This window comes from Schistocerca nitens, chromosome 11 (assembly GCF_023898315.1).
Source record: "Schistocerca nitens isolate TAMUIC-IGC-003100 chromosome 11, iqSchNite1.1, whole genome shotgun sequence".
NCBI classification, from domain to species: Eukaryota; Metazoa; Arthropoda; class Insecta; order Orthoptera; family Acrididae; genus Schistocerca; species Schistocerca nitens.
Genome location: NC_064624.1, coordinates 165,538,586 through 165,558,462, shown reverse-complemented (window position 1 = coordinate 165,558,462; position 19,877 = coordinate 165,538,586). Strand labels below are relative to the sequence as shown.

Sequence of the window (19,877 nt, the reverse complement as noted above, 5' to 3'; positions counted from 1 at the left end):
TCCTGTTGTGTGTGTTTTCTAAACAGTTACACAGGCTAATGTTTTGGAAAACATGTTTTGTAGATTTTCACAGGAATTTTTGTTCTCACAGCTGCGCTAATGTCATAGGATGTGATTTTGAGATGAATGAGTTCAGATTGTCCTCTGGAAATTTAGATCTAAGTTTTCCATGGATTCTCTGCATTTCTTCAAGGAAATGGATGGACAGCTCCTGATAAAATGGCATGGCTCAAGTTGTCTATATTTGCTCAACCTCATGTCATGTTGTACTTTATTGATGTAATTTTCCTCCACATCTTTCTCCCCATCTAAAGGCATGCATCTTCAGTTATGTAGCTGAGAAGTATATATATCCTGTCACTACAGTATGATAGAGAAATTAGATTGTATACAATATTTATCCAACTATATCTTAAGCATTAATCTACTATGATGGATGGATGTTGAAACTCAAATGTTCTTTTTTTTTCCCACATCACATTTGACACTTTAGAATTATTTTTTTCCTCACATTTGGTACTTATCTGCATGCAGATTTAAAATTTCAGTAACATGCAATGAGATAAATGCAGATTTATCTCGTTGTACAGTACTGAGTTTTCAAGATAATAAATGTATGACTGCCTGTGTTCTGTGGTGCATTTTTCTAATGGGTCCTCTGTATGGAATATCAGATTTTGTAGCTAATCATTTCTAGTTTTCCTTCCAGTATTGTGTGTGTAATGCAACTGTTAGTTAATGAAACTCTGGACCTTGTCTTGAATGCTTACATACTTTTCTAAGAGTACGAGGATTGCTTCTTGAATGGGTGTGAGGCTACAAATTCAAGTGTTTTGGGTTCAGTCCCAAGCATCATCTGTCACTTTTTCTATGTGGAAAATGACAGTTTCCATTCCAGTGTGAAGCTCTAGGTCTTCATGTAACTTACTGTCAGTGAGTTCAGAAGTTGGAGGAAGCCAGTGGCATACCACATCCAGTAAGACAATGCCTAATAGAGCACTAAGATGTTAATAACTACTTCTACTTCTACATCCATACTCCGCAATCCACCTGATGGTGTGTGGCGGAGGGTACTTTGAGTACCTCTATCAGTTCTTCTTTCTATTCGAGTCTCGTGTTGTTCGTGGAAAGAAAGATAGTCGGTATGCCTCTGTGTGGGCTCTAATCTCTCTAATATTATCCTCATGGTCTCTTCACGAGATATACATAGGAGGAAGCAACTTCTGCTTGACTCCTCCTGAAGATATGTTCTCGAAACATCAACAAAAGCCCGTACCGAGCTACTGAGCATTTCTCTTGCAGAGTCTTCCACTGAAGTTTATCTATCATCTCCGTAATGCTTGCGCGATTACTAAATGATTTTGTAATGAAGCGTGCTGCTCTCCGTTGGATCTTCTCTATCTCTTCTATCAACCCTATCTGGTACGGATCCCATGCCGGTGAGCAGTATTCAAGCAGTGGGTGAACAAATGTGTTGTAACCTACTTACTTTGTTTTCAGACTGCATTTCCTTAGGATTATTCCAATGAATCTGTCTGGCATCTGCTTTACCGACGATCAATTTTATCTGGTTATTCCATTTTAAATCACTCCTAATGCCTACTCATAGATAATTTATGGAATTAACTGCTTCCAGTTGCTGACCTGCTATATTGTAGCTAAATGATAAAGGATCTTCTATGTATTCGCAGCACATTTCACTTGCCTACATTGAGATTCGACTGCCATTCCATGCATCAATTCGTTGCAGATCCTCCTGCATTTCAGTAAAATTTTCCATTGTTACAACCTCTCGATATACTACAGCATCATCCGCAAAAAGCCTCAGTGATCTTCCCATGTTATCCACAAGGTCATTTACGTATATTGTGAATAGCAACGGTCCTACAACACACCCCTGTGGCACTCCTGAAATCGCTCTTACTTCGGAAGACTTCTCTCCATTGAGAATGACGTGATGCGTTCTGTTATCTAGGAACTCTTCAATCCAATCGCACAACTACCTCCAAGTTGTTGAAAGCTTCACTTTTACATTGGGTTTGCATTAGTTTTTGTGACATTTGAGATGTATTTTCCTGAGTACCAAAATTAGGTGACCCACACTTAGATCTGCATTTACCTGCTTATTGTCTTTACGGGTGGTTTTATAATCTAAAAAATGGGTTCTGCATATAACCTGCTACTTGTTTAGTTCCTTCTTGACCATAGTGCCCTCATGGGCTTTGCAGAGGTACCCTATCATCTTCCACTGAATAACACAGGTCAGAAAATAGGGAGCTGAGATCATCATAAAATCAAAAAATATTGTTATTGGAGCCTTCACTGTGGCACAGGCAGAGGAGAGAGAGAGAAGTTCCAACTTAGTGTCAAACCCAAGTGATCATAAATAGTGATTGACACAGGAATATAAACATTGTTCTCAGTAAAGAAAAGAATTATAGCTTGTGAGTGGAGTTCTACAAAATGGACATGAAATTTTGTGGTGCAACAAAATTGCTTCATAGGTAGGGATTTGGTGATTAGCCAACCAAACTCACAGGAACATAATTTAGTTGCAGATGATAACCTATCAGTACGTAGAAAAATAGAGTATCATACATAAACTAGAAATATAGAAAAATTAGTTAATAGTGAAAAGACATACATTGTTATGAGATCTTGAAACATGTAGCTGAATAAAAGTACTCACTGATGATGGCAGAAAAATGCTGAATCATTTTTGGGCATTTATAAACAAAAAGTTTCCATAACAGGTGGATCAGAAATTCCAGTAATTGTACTATAAATTACTCAGACGCACCTTTGGAATACCACATCTCAGATGGAACTTTGGCGAACACAAGATGTTGACATGTGTCTTATGCCCTGTACTTTTATACTCAAAACATTATTTTATTTTTCTAATCTTGTTACATAAATAACTCCGAGTTGCTAGTATCATTTGTTGGAAAGATGATGTAGGGATATGCATCAACTTCTCCACAGTGGTATGTGTCACCACATTTCTTCATAGTGGTGTGTATCACTACACAAGGCTGCTGTGTGTCTCACTCTTCTGACACTGAATTTCACAGTGAAGAGCAACCCCTCACTGCTTGGTTGGATGCTGCAGTGAGGCATTCTTCAGGCCCAAATAAGCGAGTTGCATTGGTTTGGGTGTCCAATCAACAGTACTCTGCACATCATGCAGCCAGTACCCTCCCTTTCCTTTTGACTGAAGACAAACCAGCAAAGTCAAGAACACTGGAAAGCTTATGAGCCTGTGGCATCTTGACTGGAACCAGGGGCTTCTGTCATTCCTTAGTCCTTGCCATGGAGACCTGATAAGTGCAGGTATTTTAGATGGACATGTTACCTTGAAATAGCTTTTATGTGCCCCCATTAATAACATAGTTCCTCAAGTCAACAAATCCTGTGGCTAGGTTCATTAGCTAAACTTCACAAACAGTGCTCCATGTACTGCACTAGTTTATGGTGGAAAGTAGATATTTCTATCATGTCTCTGGATTGGTTTGTTGGCAGCCAATGGGGGGATATTACATCATAGACAATGCACAGCTGTTAACCATCTCAGTCCTGCCATTAACATACAAACTAATCGTTTTGTGGATGGCCTTTACTTCACAGCATGCTTTTGATACATGTTGACAATTCTGTTAATGTAATATAATCGTATATGTGTGTATACAGAACACATGTGCAACTTTGATTTTGAAATTTTATTAATTTTATCTAAATATGTCTGCTTGTGTCTGTATATGTGTGGATGGATATGTGTGTGTGTGTGCGCGAGTGTATACCCGTCCTTTTTTCCCCCTAAGGTAAGTCTTTCCGCTCCCAGGATTGGAATGACTCCTTACCCTCTCCCTTAAAACCCACATCCTTTCGTCTTTCCCTCTCCTTCCCTCTTTCCTGATGAGGCAACAGTTTGTTGCGAAAGCTTGAATTTTGTGTGTATGTTTGTGTTTGTTTGTGTGTCTGTCGACCTGCCAGCACTTTCATTTGGTAAGTCACATCATCTTTATTTTTAGATATATTAATTTTATCTGATATACAATCCTGGTTTTGGTGAGTGGTATTGTCTGCATAGTCATATCTTCATGTTCTTCTGCTGCTTACAAGAGGTTCTTGTATTGGGGTGTAGAGCAGTGTTTCACTGCCTCTCTTCAATTACTATTAACAGCTTTCTCTCAGAGATGGATCTATGTTGTGACAGACTTGATATATAGCCTTCTCTGAGGTTTAGGTTAGCCTCAAAACTGACACTTTTCCCTTATTTCCTGTTTTTGTCCACAGTCCTGCTGGATACAAATCAATATCGGAAAGAAGAGTGCAAAAATAATTGATGAAAACCCAGTGTTACATTAAGTGTTACATGTTTTTTTGTTTGGCCACTGCAAACAGGCTTTTTCCCTGAACATTCACTTTGATCCCACTCTAACATCTGATATGTCAAGGTAGTTCTTAGATTAAACACAGTGTTTGTCTCTCCATTGAATTAAAAATGTCATTGGCTACATAAATCGGCTTTTCAGCCATCATAACTTCCCATTACAGCCTGCAACAGGTGTTACCAATATACACTTACGGGTTGGAGAGGGGATGGCCCATGAAAAAGTTGTACCAGCTTATCTTGGATGGTCATATTTTCCTCCAGGGTTGCAGATGCATAACTTCATTTCCTGTCTGAGGTGTTTTTTAACTTTATAAATAAAAAGAACTTTGCAAAGAACTTATGTGGCTTCCATGTGCAAAATAGTAGTGAGATGCATTTTAACTAGCTTGCTGCATCAGTGTTTCCACATTCACACTGGGCAAAACCAAAGTACCATCTTCAAACTTGTAGCTGTCAAGACATGTACTTGACGCAGTCATCTACATGGTGCCATGACTCGCCCCACACTTCTGTCAACAGTAGTTTCCTTATTGTGGTGGTTTGTGACATTATTCCATGGTGTCAAAAGACCCCTGTGTCATAATTATAATATGTCATATGAACCAAATTACGTTTCATGTAATTGAAAGTTCTGCTGTCAGCCGATTGTAATGGATACATTCAAATGCCCAAATGATATTTGGAGTTTCTCATAAATGGCCAGTTCTGTTTTCTTGCAGACTCTATTTGTAATATATTGATTGAAATAGGCTGAAAGGGGGCAGGAAGGACTGGAACCATCCAAAAATAAAATTAACGTAAATTCCAAAATAAAAATCAAGAAATGCTATTGTGGTGTCAAGTGATTCAATGTGAATTCCATTTGAACAAGTCATAGTTCTGACTTCCAATAAATATTAGTAATATCAGGTCCAATGTCTAAAAAGGAAACAAAAAGTGAATATTTGCATTACACAGTAAAAATAAGTTAAATAGCAGGGTAGAGGAATAGAATTTAAAGCTAATCAAATACTATAACAGAAAGCTTAGGTTACATAAAACTAACTTTTGTTTTGTAAAATTTTATTTTTTTACTTTATAAAGGAGTTGATATCTGAACCAGTATTTCTCATGTAATGAGAGAGCCTGCAGTTGATCTTGGACTTATGAAAAGAGTGGAGAGCTCAATAGAATTGTATTACAAGCTTGAAGCCATTGACCACATCACACTTCACCAAGCATTTTGCAGGCAATTGACCAGTTTTTCCTACTCCTGCACACTTCAAACACGAAAGGTTCTCTATTTGGCTTCATTCATACAGCACACAGTTCAGTTTAGTAATGTTACTGGAGTTTCTCAAGTCATGCAATTGCAAATATCATAATAATAATTCATGTTGGCACCTACATAAACACTGTGAGTAATCAACATCTTCCATTCATTAGCAAATACAGTGCATTTCTGTGCAGATAAATTTATTCAATTCCTCACAATAATGAGTAAATATTGCAGTAAAACAGTAGAAATTCTAAGATTTGTCACATAGCATGATTTGCTTAATGATACCCAGAAATGTCTGCCTGCTTACGCAAATCCTGACATGCTCAGTGCCTTGCATCAATGCTGGTGACTGGGACCATCCCTGGCAGAGTTGCCTCAAATCAAATTACAATGGTGGCACACTATTTAAATGTTCAAATAATGAATGAAATGGGATGACAGTGGTACTGGTGAAAAGGAGAAAATTACCATGGTATTTTACATGGCGTGTGTAATTTTTTCCATGAAATGAAATGGTATTGCATTAGTGCAATTTTCTTTGAGCCAACTACCCACAATAACAAGTCTCCCTTGCAAAATGAGCAAAATTCTAGTTGAGAAAAATAATATCGTGTGTGTGTGTGTGTGTGTGTGTGTGTGTGTGTGTGTGTGTGTGTGTGTGTGTGATAGGAGTAGCTGCTTGGCAAGGATGAAATAATTTGTTGCTTGGTTGATGTCTGATGTGTGTATCTCCAAATTAAACAGAGTCTTAATTTCAAATGTATGGGTCAATTGGAATGAAAGTAAATCTAATTTAACGTGACACATTTTCTTGTTACCTAATGCCAGTAAGTGAATACATGTTACCAATAGGTTTTTAGCCCCACATGTTGTGTAACCACCAATCAAGTGCAAGGGACAGAAGCTTTGAATATGCCATTCTTTCTTTTTTTCAGTTTCCTGAAGATCCGCTAAAGATTGTAATGACTAGTCTCCATATAAAGCAAGACTTAGAACTGAAACAGGAGGATGGCATTGAGCGTGACGTAAGTTTTCACATCATCAGTGATGTATTGTGCATGAAGTACTGTATGAATATCATGAAATGCATTGGGTGCAGTATATTTCAGTGATCATAAATGATGATACATTAAAACCTAGGATATTAGCACTCCTCCAGAATGTTTATAGAATTTCAATTGGCTGTAGGTATATTCTGTTGTGTAATGGTATTTGAATGAAACTTGTAGGAAACATAAGTTTATTAACTGTAACCCATGGTAATTTTATTGTACATGTAAATAATTAATGCCTCAAATTCGTTCTTGGAACAAATGCACCAAAGATGACTTCCTTGCAGCAGCTGTCAATTTATATGTCTCTGTCAGAGTTCTATAATAGAAAGGATGTAAGATGTAAGAGGTAAAGCAATCAACTGTAAGCAGTATGTTATCAGATAAGTATTGTGTTTGTCATACTATTTCTTTTCGCTGAAGTATTTAATGAAAAACAAAGTGCATTACTGGAATTGTGTTTGCTCTGTGTAAAGACAATAGGTTTGCCCAGTATGTATGGCATAAATTTACAGTGTAATGGAACATTGCTTATCCCAAACTGCTTGCAAAGAGAAAACGTGATAGCAAGAATTTTTGTAAACAGCATTAAATTTAGTACATTATGCTGATAGTCTGTGAAATTCCATATTAGTGTGATTAACTATCACCATAGTGTACTAAATTTAATGCTGACGAAGGTTTGTCAGATCTCCAGCCACATGGTAGCATTGATATCATGCGATGTTTCAGGAAGTCATATTACCCATCTTCTGGGGTAGTGTCGAGATTTGTGGGGAGTGGGCTATTTATATGTGCCAGCACCCCCCTCCACTAGACCTCGGGTGGCTGCAGTGGTGGGGATGGTGGCCGCATTCGGTTATCGGTGTAAGCATTGTGTCTGTGTCCACAGTGGAGGTTATTGACGGTCGTGCTCCCGATGGATTGCCACTATCGCAGGGTTCCATGGTGCGCTGAGTTGCTATCCATCATATCTGTTGACCAGATTGTCGTGAATCCTTATTTATATGGCCCATGGCCACACCATCGATCTGTTCGAAGAATTCCTCATGGCACTGAAAGTAGGTGGTTGTTAGTGCTTGTTTGAAGAGCCTGACTGTTTGTGGGTCAAAGTGCCGGGCTAAAACTGCCAAGGAGTGTTGAAGGGGCTCTTTTGTGAAAAGCGACGTCACATTGAAGCTCACGAGTAGGTCCTCCATTTGTAGTCATATGTCCCTGAGTATTTTTACGAATTTGGCTGAGTTTCTCACATGGTGGCTGCAGTCACCCACAAGGGGTTTGAGCAGTGTTTCTAGACATTTAGCAAGTCCGTAACAGTGAGAGTTGATGGAGTCTACAATTGGTCCAGAGGTACCCCTTCCTTATGGATCTTAGGGAGTCCATAGAGGCTTGGTATTGCTGGTGCTCTGGGGTACAGGTGCTTCTTCATTGGCTCAGGTAAGTCAGATTTCTTAAGCAGAGGTATCGTCTTTCTACTTATCGTCGGGGTTGGATCGGTCTTCAGCCTCTTGCAGGCCTCATCTTGTTGCAGCAGGTTTTCTGCTGGTATTCGGCAGTGCTTAATAGCACTGTAGCATTCCCTTTGTCTGCTGGTAGGATCGTTATTTCATGGTCATCTCTAAGGGACCAAAGAGCTGCTCGTTCTTCCGCAGATGTTATTTTTAGGCAATTGAAATCTGTCGATTATTCTGGAAGTTTCCCACCTGACTTCCTCTGCTTCCTCCTTGGGAAGCCCTTGTACTGATTCTTCCACACCACTGATAATGTCTCATTTCGAGTTTGTTCTGGGGATGGGGGCAAAATTCAGTCCTTTCTTGAGGACTGCGATTGTGGCAGCAGCCAGTACTTTTCCAGTCAAATTGACCATGGCTCTGGTGTCATTCATCTCCTTTTTTGTCAAAAACATTGCAAGATATCAATGCTACCACCCGGCTGGAGACCCAAGAAACCTTCATCAACAGTTTATGCCGGGAAAGCCTACAGTTAAATTTAATGCTATTTACAAAAATTTGTAGTACTTAGTAGAAATCTATTTTTTGTAATGGTATCCAGCTCTGTGGACTAAGTTCAGTTGTGGTGAGTATTAGAATTTTTACTGGGTAGATGTGATTGGAAAATGAAAAAGAACAGAACTCTCACATTTCAGATGTGGGATTACAGAATGCTGCTGAAAATTAAGTGAACTTAGAGGGAATATGGAGTCCTCTGCAGAACAGTCAAGGAAAGAAATGTACGGAAAATGCTGACGAAAAGAAGGGACAGGATGATAGGATAAGTATTAAGACATCAGGTAGTGAACTAGTCAGATGTGTTTCCTTCTCACTTAGGGAAAAATGCTACTATTACACATATCATATAGGAACTTCAAATGGAGTGTAGTTAATCTTGTTATGTAGTCAATTGTGGAACCTCATCAAGCACTGGCAACTCTAAACTAGTAGATAAAGAAGTGCTTTTTTGATGGGTATGTCTTGCAAAATAATTGTGGCAACAAAATAGGAGGCATTAGAGCTAATATAGATGCTTCCTGGCAGTTGTTCTCCCCAAACACCACCTTCAAATAGAATAGGAAATGGTAAAGTAATGGATGTAGCGGTATCAGAAGTACCCTCTGGTATGCACCATTAGGTGACTAGTTTAGTGTAGATGTAGGTGTACAAAGAATCAGATATTAATAGGCAGGGATATGGACTATAATCACACATTCATGATGACACATTTGGGAGAGATTATGAGAGAATAAGGAACCCATTTCTTAAAGATCACAGTACTGCGAGTGTATTGAAAAACATCGTTGTTGGTGTCCAAGGGCATTCAACATAATACTTGAGAAATTAACAGTGATATATTGAATGGGAGAATGACTCCTTACCCTCTCCCTTAAAACCCACATCCTTTCGTCTTTCCCTCTCCTTCCCTCTTTCCTGATGAGGCAACAGTTTGTTGCGAAAGCTTGAATTTTGTGTGTATGTTTGTGTTTGTTTGTGTGTCTGTCGACCTGCCAGCACTTTCATTTGGTAAGTCACATCATCTTTATTTTTAGATATATTAATTTTATCTGATATACAATCCTGGTTTTGGTGAGTGGTATTGTCTGCATAGTCATATCTTCATGTTCTTCTGCTGCTTACAAGAGGTTCTTGTATTGGGGTGTAGAGCAGTGTTTCACTGCCTCTCTTCAATTACTATTAACAGCTTTCTCTCAGAGATGGATCTATGTTGTGACAGACTTGATATATAGCCTTCTCTGAGGTTTAGGTTAGCCTCAAAACTGACACTTTTCCCTTATTTCCTGTTTTTGTCCACAGTCCTGCTGGATACAAATCAATATCGGAAAGAAGAGTGCAAAAATAATTGATGAAAACCCAGTGTTACATTAAGTGTTACATGTTTTTTTGTTTGGCCACTGCAAACAGGCTTTTTCCCTGAACATTCACTTTGATCCCACTCTAACATCTGATATGTCAAGGTAGTTCTTAGATTAAACACAGTGTTTGTCTCTCCATTGAATTAAAAATGTCATTGGCTACATAAATCGGCTTTTCAGCCATCATAACTTCCCATTACAGCCTGCAACAGGTGTTACCAATATACACTTACGGGTTGGAGAGGGGATGGCCCATGAAAAAGTTGTACCAGCTTATCTTGGATGGTCATATTTTCCTCCAGGGTTGCAGATGCATAACTTCATTTCCTGTCTGAGGTGTTTTTTAACTTTATAAATAAAAAGAACTTTGCAAAGAACTTATGTGGCTTCCATGTGCAAAATAGTAGTGAGATGCATTTTAACTAGCTTGCTGCATCAGTGTTTCCACATTCACACTGGGCAAAACCAAAGTACCATCTTCAAACTTGTAGCTGTCAAGACATGTACTTGACGCAGTCATCTACATGGTGCCATGACTCGCCCCACACTTCTGTCAACAGTAGTTTCCTTATTGTGGTGGTTTGTGACATTATTCCATGGTGTCAAAAGACCCCTGTGTCATAATTATAATATGTCATATGAACCAAATTACGTTTCATGTAATTGAAAGTTCTGCTGTCAGCCGATTGTAATGGATACATTCAAATGCCCAAATGATATTTGGAGTTTCTCATAAATGGCCAGTTCTGTTTTCTTGCAGACTCTATTTGTAATATATTGATTGAAATAGGCTGAAAGGGGGCAGGAAGGACTGGAACCATCCAAAAATAAAATTAACGTAAATTCCAAAATAAAAATCAAGAAATGCTATTGTGGTGTCAAGTGATTCAATGTGAATTCCATTTGAACAAGTCATAGTTCTGACTTCCAATAAATATTAGTAATATCAGGTCCAATGTCTAAAAAGGAAACAAAAAGTGAATATTTGCATTACACAGTAAAAATAAGTTAAATAGCAGGGTAGAGGAATAGAATTTAAAGCTAATCAAATACTATAACAGAAAGCTTAGGTTACATAAAACTAACTTTTGTTTTGTAAAATTTTATTTTTTTACTTTATAAAGGAGTTGATATCTGAACCAGTATTTCTCATGTAATGAGAGAGCCTGCAGTTGATCTTGGACTTATGAAAAGAGTGGAGAGCTCAATAGAATTGTATTACAAGCTTGAAGCCATTGACCACATCACACTTCACCAAGCATTTTGCAGGCAATTGACCAGTTTTTCCTACTCCTGCACACTTCAAACACGAAAGGTTCTCTATTTGGCTTCATTCATACAGCACACAGTTCAGTTTAGTAATGTTACTGGAGTTTCTCAAGTCATGCAATTGCAAATATCATAATAATAATTCATGTTGGCACCTACATAAACACTGTGAGTAATCAACATCTTCCATTCATTAGCAAATACAGTGCATTTCTGTGCAGATAAATTTATTCAATTCCTCACAATAATGAGTAAATATTGCAGTAAAACAGTAAAAATTCTAAGATTTGTCACATAGCATGATTTGCTTAATGATACCCAGAAATGTCTGCCTGCTTACGCAAATCCTGACATGCTCAGTGCCTTGCATCAATGCTGGTGACTGGGACCATCCCTGGCAGAGTTGCCTCAAATCAAATTACAATGGTGGCACACTATTTAAATGTTCAAATAATGAATGAAATGGGATGACAGTGGTACTGGTGAAAAGGAGAAAATTACCATGGTATTTTACATGGCGTGTGTAATTTTTTCCATGAAATGAAATGGTATTGCATTAGTGCAATTTTCTTTGAGCCAACTACCCACAATAACAAGTCTCCCTTGCAAAATGAGCAAAATTCTAGTTGAGAAAAATAATATCGTGTGTGTGTGTGTGTGTGTGTGTGTGTGTGTGTGTGTGTGTGTGTGTGTGTGTGTGTGTGATAGGAGTAGCTGCTTGGCAAGGATGAAATAATTTGTTGCTTGGTTGATGTCTGATGTGTGTATCTCCAAATTAAACAGTGTGTTAATTTCAACTGTATGGGTCAATTAGAATGAAAGTAAATCTAATTTAACGTGACACATTTTCTTGTTACCTAATGCCAGTAAGTGAATACATGTTACCAATAGGTTTTTAGCCCCACATGTTGTGTAACCACCAATCAAGTGCAAGGGACAGAAGCTTTGAATATGCCATTCTTTCTTTTTTTCAGTTTCCTGAAGATCCACTAAAGATTGTAATGACTAGTCTCCATATAAAGCAAGACTTAGAACTGAAACAGGAGGATGGCATTGAGCGTGACGTAAGTTTTCACATCATCAGTGATGTATTGTGCATGAAGTACTGTATGAATATCATGAAATGCATTGGGTGCAGTATATTTCAGTGATCATAAATGATGATACATTAAAACCTAGGATATTAGCACTCCTCCAGAATGTTTATAGAATTTCAATTGGCTGTAGGTATATTCTGTTGTGTAATGGTATTTGAATGAAACTTGTAGGAAACATAAGTTTATTAACTGTAACCCATGGTAATTTTATTGTACATGTAAATAATTAATGCCTCAAATTCGTTCTTGGAACAAATGCACCAAAGATGACTTCCTTGCAGCAGCTGTCAATTTATATGTCTCTGTCAGAGTTCTATAATAGAAAGGATGTAAGATGTAAGAGGTAAAGCAATCAACTGTAAGCAGTATGTTATCAGATAAGTATTGTGTTTGTCATACTATTTCTTTTCGCTGAAGTATTTAATGAAAAACAAAGTGCATTACTGGAATTGTGTTTGCTCTGTGTAAAGACAATAGGTTTGCCCAGTATGTATGGCATAAATTTACAGTGTAATGGAACATTGCTTATCCCAAACTGCTTGCAAAGAGAAAACGTGATAGCAAGAATTTTTGTAAACAGCATTAAATTTAGTACATTATGCTGATAGTCTGTGAAATTCCATATTAGTGTGATTAACTATCACCATAGTGTACTAAATTTAATGCTGACGAAGGTTTGTCAGATCTCCAGCCACATGGTAGCATTGATATCATGCGATGTTTCAGGAAGTCATATTACCCATCTTCTGGGGTAGTGTCGAGATTTGTGGGGAGTGGGCTATTTATATGTGCCAGCACCCCCCTCCACTAGACCTCGGGTGGCTGCAGTGGTGGGGATGGTGGCCGCATTCGGTTATCGGTGTAAGCATTGTGTCTGTGTCCACAGTGGAGGTTATTGACGGTCGTGCTCCCGATGGATTGCCACTATCGCAGGGTTCCATGGTGCGCTGAGTTGCTATCCATCATATCTGTTGACCAGATTGTCGTGAATCCTTATTTATATGGCCCATGGCCACACCATCGATCTGTTCGAAGAATTCCTCATGGCACTGAAAGTAGGTGGTTGTTAGTGCTTGTTTGAAGAGCCTGACTGTTTGTGGGTCAAAGTGCCGGGCTAAAACTGCCAAGGAGTGTTGAAGGGGCTCTTTTGTGAAAAGCGACGTCACATTGAAGCTCACGAGTAGGTCCTCCATTTGTAGTCATATGTCCCTGAGTATTTTTACGAATTTGGCTGAGTTTCTCACATGGTGGCTGCAGTCACCCACAAGGGGTTTGAGCAGTGTTTCTAGACATTTAGCAAGTCCGTAACAGTGAGAGTTGATGGAGTCTACAATTGGTCCAGAGGTACCCCTTCCTTATGGATCTTAGGGAGTCCATAGAGGCTTGGTATTGCTGGTGCTCTGGGGTACAGGTGCTTCTTCATTGGCTCAGGTAAGTCAGATTTCTTAAGCAGAGGTATCGTCTTTCTACTTATCGTCGGGGTTGGATCGGTCTTCAGCCTCTTGCAGGCCTCATCTTGTTGCAGCAGGTTTTCTGCTGGTATTCGGCAGTGCTTAATAGCACTGTAGCATTCCCTTTGTCTGCTGGTAGGATCGTTATTTCATGGTCATCTCTAAGGGACCAAAGAGCTGCTCGTTCTTCCGCAGATGTTATTTTTAGGCAATTGAAATCTGTCGATTATTCTGGAAGTTTCCCACCTGACTTCCTCTGCTTCCTCCTTGGGAAGCCCTTGTACTGATTCTTCCACACCACTGATAATGTCTCATTTCGAGTTTGTTCTGGGGATGGGGGCAAAATTCAGTCCTTTCTTGAGGACTGCGATTGTGGCAGCAGCCAGTACTTTTCCAGTCAAATTGACCATGGCTCTGGTGTCATTCATCTCCTTTTTTGTCAAAAACATTGCAAGATATCAATGCTACCACCCGGCTGGAGACCCAAGAAACCTTCATCAACAGTTTATGCCGGGAAAGCCTACAGTTAAATTTAATGCTATTTACAAAAATTTGTAGTACTTAGTAGAAATCTATTTTTTGTAATGGTATCCAGCTCTGTGGACTAAGTTCAGTTGTGGTGAGTATTAGAATTTTTACTGGGTAGATGTGATTGGAAAATGAAAAAGAACAGAACTCTCACATTTCAGATGTGGGATTACAGAATGCTGCTGAAAATTAAGTGAACTTAGAGGGAATATGGAGTCCTCTGCAGAACAGTCAAGGAAAGAAATGTACGGAAAATGCTGACGAAAAGAAGGGACAGGATGATAGGATAAGTATTAAGACATCAGGTAGTGAACTAGTCAGATGTGTTTCCTTCTCACTTAGGGAAAAATGCTACTATTACACATATCATATAGGAACTTCAAATGGAGTGTAGTTAATCTTGTTATGTAGTCAATTGTGGAACCTCATCAAGCACTGGCAACTCTAAACTAGTAGATAAAGAAGTGCTTTTTTGATGGGTATGTCTTGCAAAATAATTGTGGCAACAAAATAGGAGGCATTAGAGCTAATATAGATGCTTCCTGGCAGTTGTTCTCCCCAAACACCACCTTCAAATAGAATAGGAAATGGTAAAGTAATGGATGTAGCGGTATCAGAAGTACCCTCTGGTATGCACCATTAGGTGACTAGTTTAGTGTAGATGTAGGTGTACAAAGAATCAGATATTAATAGGCAGGGATATGGACTATAATCACACATTTATGATGACACATTTGGGAGAGATTATGAGAGAATAAGGAACCCATTTCTTAAAGATCACAGTACTGCGAGTGTATTGAAAAACATCGTTGTTGGTGTCCAAGGGCATTCAACATAATACTTGAGAAATTAACAGTGATATATTGAATGGGAGAATCTGTGTTTGGCACAGTCATGGCAAATTCCAGAGCTAAAAAGGTTGTCTGTAGCATGTATGAAAGTTGGTCTGTAGAGCATTATCCGAGGAAACAGATGTGGTGGTTCTTCCTTCCGGAGTAATGCAGTGTGTGCCACTTCATACTGAAATTGGTGTTTGCCACCATTGAGAACTGTTGACACATGGGTACAAGCGACAGCTGAATGTAAAGCCCTATAGCATTAGTACATCAGTAACTTTGAAATTGTGAAAATGATTGTGTAAAATCACAATCTCCAGTAAAATTAAAACTGAGGCATGTGATGTATAATCTCCTCACAATTACTTTGGGATTGACACTAGAGCAGGAACACATGGAGATGCAAAACGAAGTTGCTTCATTCTTCCTTGACTGTTTGCATGATCTGACATTTCATTGAACACACTCAAATTTCCCCCCAGGGGGTCCAGAACTCTTTTGTGGACACGTGCGTAGCGAGCACGGGACCCCGAGCTAATGTGGCCCTCCTTCCTTTCCGGGCTGCATACCTTCCCTTTCCGCATCCTTCCCCATCCCCCATCTTCGCCCCCCCCCCCTCACCTCTGGCTCTTTCCTTCCTTTTCTCCCCCTCTGGGGGAATGGTTTGTGCCTACGTCCGGAGACGGACGCTTGTAAATGTACCACATTCTTCGCCTTCCTTACTTGTAAGTCTTCATCCTTCCTTTGTCCTTCTCTTTTCCTTACCTCTTCTCTCTACCTTTTTCTCCGCTGCGGCGTTTGTGACCTCTTCTTTCCTTTCCCTTTCTCTTTCTTCCTCCCCGTGCGTGTCTGAAGGCCGACCCACGCACTTCCATGCGTAGCCGGTGACGGGGTAACGCGTAATTCCCCGCCCCGGGTAGACAGGTAGGACACGTACGTACCCCCTGGTAACGGCCAGGCCCAGGGAGGGGTGATTACCCTAGCTGATACCTTCCGAAAGTGCAGATTGGTCCCTCCGTCCGTTTGTCGGGAGGTGTGACCTGAGGTGTGAACAATCACCTAAGGCGGGAGTGCCCTCAGAGAGGGCCCCCACAAGGGAGGAGTGCGCCATCGGAGACGCCGGTAATCATGGGGGATTCTTCCGCAATGGTTTCCTCACCTTCCACTATGTCTGCTCACAAACGTAAGTTCACTGAGTCTCAACCACAGTCAGTTCTTCCATCGTTGCCACAGTTCCTTGTTGTTTCTCGGTCTGATGAAGGTCACGACTTCTCCACGGTCAACCCTTTCATTATTCAGAAAGGTGTCGACGCAATTGCAGGTCCTGTAAAGTCTTGTTCCAGATTACGGAATGGCACCCTGTTGCTAGAAACACACAGTGCCCTCCAGGCACAAAAATTGCTGCGTACCTCACTACTACACACTTTCCCTGTCCGGGTGGAACCGCACCGTACCTTAAATTCCTCGCGTGGGGTCATTTATACACGCTCCCTCGATGGACTGTCTGACGAAGAAATTCAGCACTACCTGTCAGACCAGGGCATAACGGCTGTTCATAGGGTTATGAAAAGGGTTGACACGAAGATCATTCCAACCCGCACTGTGTTTTTGACATTTGACAAAGTGCAACTCCCATCGAAAATCAAAGCAGGCTATGAGATAATTTCCGTTCGTCCTTACGTCCCAAACCCTACGCGTTGCTATCGGTGCCAGCGCTTCAATCACACCAGCCAGTCCTGTTCTAATCCGGCCAAATGTGTTACGTGTGGCAGGGATGCCCATGAGGGTGCTTGTCCACCTCCATCCCCTCGCTGCATCAACTGTATGGGTGACCACGCTGCATCCTCTAGAGATTGCCAAGTTTTTAAAGACGAAAAGCTCATCCAGGAAATACGAGTGAAGGAAAAGGTGTCGACCTTTGCTGCTCGAAAGTTGTTCGCCAGTCGACAGCCCACCGTGCCTCAGACAGCCAAATACAGCACTGTCCTTGCTTCTCCTCGGCCAACAAAGGAGGCGGCCACGCAAACTTGCGACCTCACCTTTAGTGCCACGGTCGTCCGATCGGCCAGCGCAAAGATCGCCCGTTCAACTTCACCACTTTCGCCTGCCCACTCTATGGCTCACTCTTCGTCGGGTTCTGCTAAATCTCGAGCCCAAAAGTCCGACACCAAGTCTTCGAAGAAAGAGCATACTCGTGAAGAGTTTTTACGTACGGCAACTTCACCACCATCGGTTCCTCCTTCCTCTAAACCTCATACTTCCAAGAAGGCTACAAAGAAACCCAGTTCCTCTCCTTCTCTGCCAAGGCGTGTCCCATCCACAGCGCCACCTGGCGGAAATCGCCCTCGGCCGTCTTCTGTGTCGCCGAGGCGCACCGCTGGTGGCAGGAGCTGCTCCTGCCCAACCTATGGATCAGGATCTTCTGCCTTCGGCTGAATGCCATTCCATGCTGTCGGTCGCAAGCTCTGAGCAGTCGTTGAGTTGACAGCACCCTTGGTCACATTCCTCCATTTTCTGTTCACCCTATGTCCATTATCCACTGGAATATCCGCGGCATTCGAGCCAATCGGGATGAATTGTCGATCCTCTTACGCTCCTACTCGCCGGTCATCTTCTGTCTTCAGGAAACAAAGCTGCATCCTAATGACCGCTTTGTTCTCCCTCATTTTCAGTCCGTCCGATATGACCTCCCCTCTGTGGAAGGCACTCCAGCCCATGGAGGACTCATGATTCTTCTCCATGATACTCTCCATTATCATCCAATCCCCTTAGACAGTTCCTTCCAAGCTGTCGCCGTCCGTCTTTCCCTTTCTGGATACACGTTCTCTCTTTGTACTGTATACATTCCATCGTCCACACCAATGGCACGAGCTGATCTCCTTCATCTTCTTGGTCAGCTTCCACCCCCCTATTTGCTGGTTGGGGACTTCAATGCCCACCACCCGCTTTGGGGATCTCCACATCCTTGTCCACGTGGCTCCCTATTGCTAGACATCTTCCACCAAGCGGATCTAGTTTGCCTCAACACTGGGGTCCCCACGTTTTTGTCTGCCTCCACGACAAATTTCTCTCATTTGGACCTTGCGATCGGTACTGTTCCGCTAGCTTGGCGCTTCGAATGGTTCGCACTTGATGATACACACTCGAGTGACCACTTTCCATGTGTCCTTAGGCTGCAGCCTCAACTGCCATATATGCGCCCGCGACGCTGGAAGTTTGCCCAAGCCGATTGGACACTTTTTTCGTCTCTAGCGACATTCGATGACCGTCGCTTTCCCAGCGTTGACGATGAGGTCACACATATTACCGACGTTATTCTTACAGCTGCGGAAAGTTCAATACCACGCACCTCCGAATTGCCCCGGCGCCCCCCAGTTCCTTGGTGGAACGAGGCATGCCGTGACGCAATCCGTGAGCGGCGACGTGCTCTTCGCATTTTCCGTCACCATCCTACTTTGGCAAACTGTATCCGCTATAAGCAACTCCGTGCGCGATGCCGTCGCGTCATCCGCGATAGCAAGAAGGCAAGCTGGCAATTCTTTATTAGCTCCTTTAACACCTTCACTCCCTCCTCGGAAGTTTGGAGTCGGCTTCGACGGTTCTCAGGCGCGCCTAGTTTCTCCCCGGTCTCTGGGCTCACTGTCGCGCATGATACCTTAGTGGACCCTGTCGCAATTTCTAACTCATTGGGTCAGCACTTTGCTGAGATTTCGAGCTCTTCAAATTACCCGCCAGCGTTTCTCCCGAAGAAACGTGCAGCGGAAGTGCGACCTCTTGCTTTCTCCTCTCAAAATCGCGAAAGCTACAATACTGTTTTCTCCATGCGGGAACTCCAACATGCCCTCTCTTCTTCTCGCTCCTCCGCCCCTGGATCAGATGGTATCCATGTCCAAATGTTGCTGCATTTATCAACCCATAGTCTGCGTTACCTCCTTCGCCTTTATAATCGCATTTGGACCGACAGTACCTTTCCCAGACGATGGCGGGAAGCTATCGTCGTTCCCATTCCGAAACCTGGAAAGGACAAACATCTCCCCTCTAGCTATCGCCCCATTTCTCTCACGAGTAGTGTCTGTAAGATTTTGGAGCGTATGGTGAATTACCGTTTAGCTTGGTGGCTGGAATCACGCAGTCTTTTAACACCTGCCCAATGCGGATTCCGAAAGCATCGCTCTGCAGTTGACCATCTTGTTGCTCTCTCCACTTATATCATGAACAATTTTCTCCGGAAACGCCAAACGGTAGCAATATTTTTTGATCTGGAGAGAGCATACGATACCTGTTGGAGGACAGGCATCCTCCGCACACTGTTCTCTTGGGGCTTTCGAGGCCGGCTGCCCCTTTTTCTTCGCGAATTTATGGCAGAGCGAACATTTAGGGTGCGGGTGAACACTACTCTCTCCCGTACTTTCTCTCAAGAAAACGGGGTACCCCAGGGCTCCGTGCTGAGTGTTGTACTGTTTGCCATCGCTATAAATCCAATTATGGATTGTCTCCTTCCTGACGTCTCGGGCTCCCTCTTTGTGGACGATTTTGCGATCTACTACAGCTCTCAACGGACCAGCCTTGTTGAACGACGTCTTCAAGGATGTCTCGATCGCCTCCACTCTTGGAGCCTCG

General features: G+C 41.6%; 1 protein-coding gene across 1 annotated transcript in view; it reads left to right on the top strand.

The window, feature by feature from the left end:
- LOC126212743 (uncharacterized) overlaps positions 1 to 19,877 on the top strand; it is a 238,750-nt gene that overhangs the window by 14,500 nt on the left and 204,373 nt on the right. Inside the window, exons 3-4 of the mRNA XM_049940152.1 lie at positions 6,593 to 6,682; positions 12,320 to 12,409. Coding sequence (XP_049796109.1) covers positions 6,593 to 6,682; positions 12,320 to 12,409 — 180 coding nt within the window. The remainder of the gene's footprint in view (positions 1 to 6,592; positions 6,683 to 12,319; positions 12,410 to 19,877) is intronic.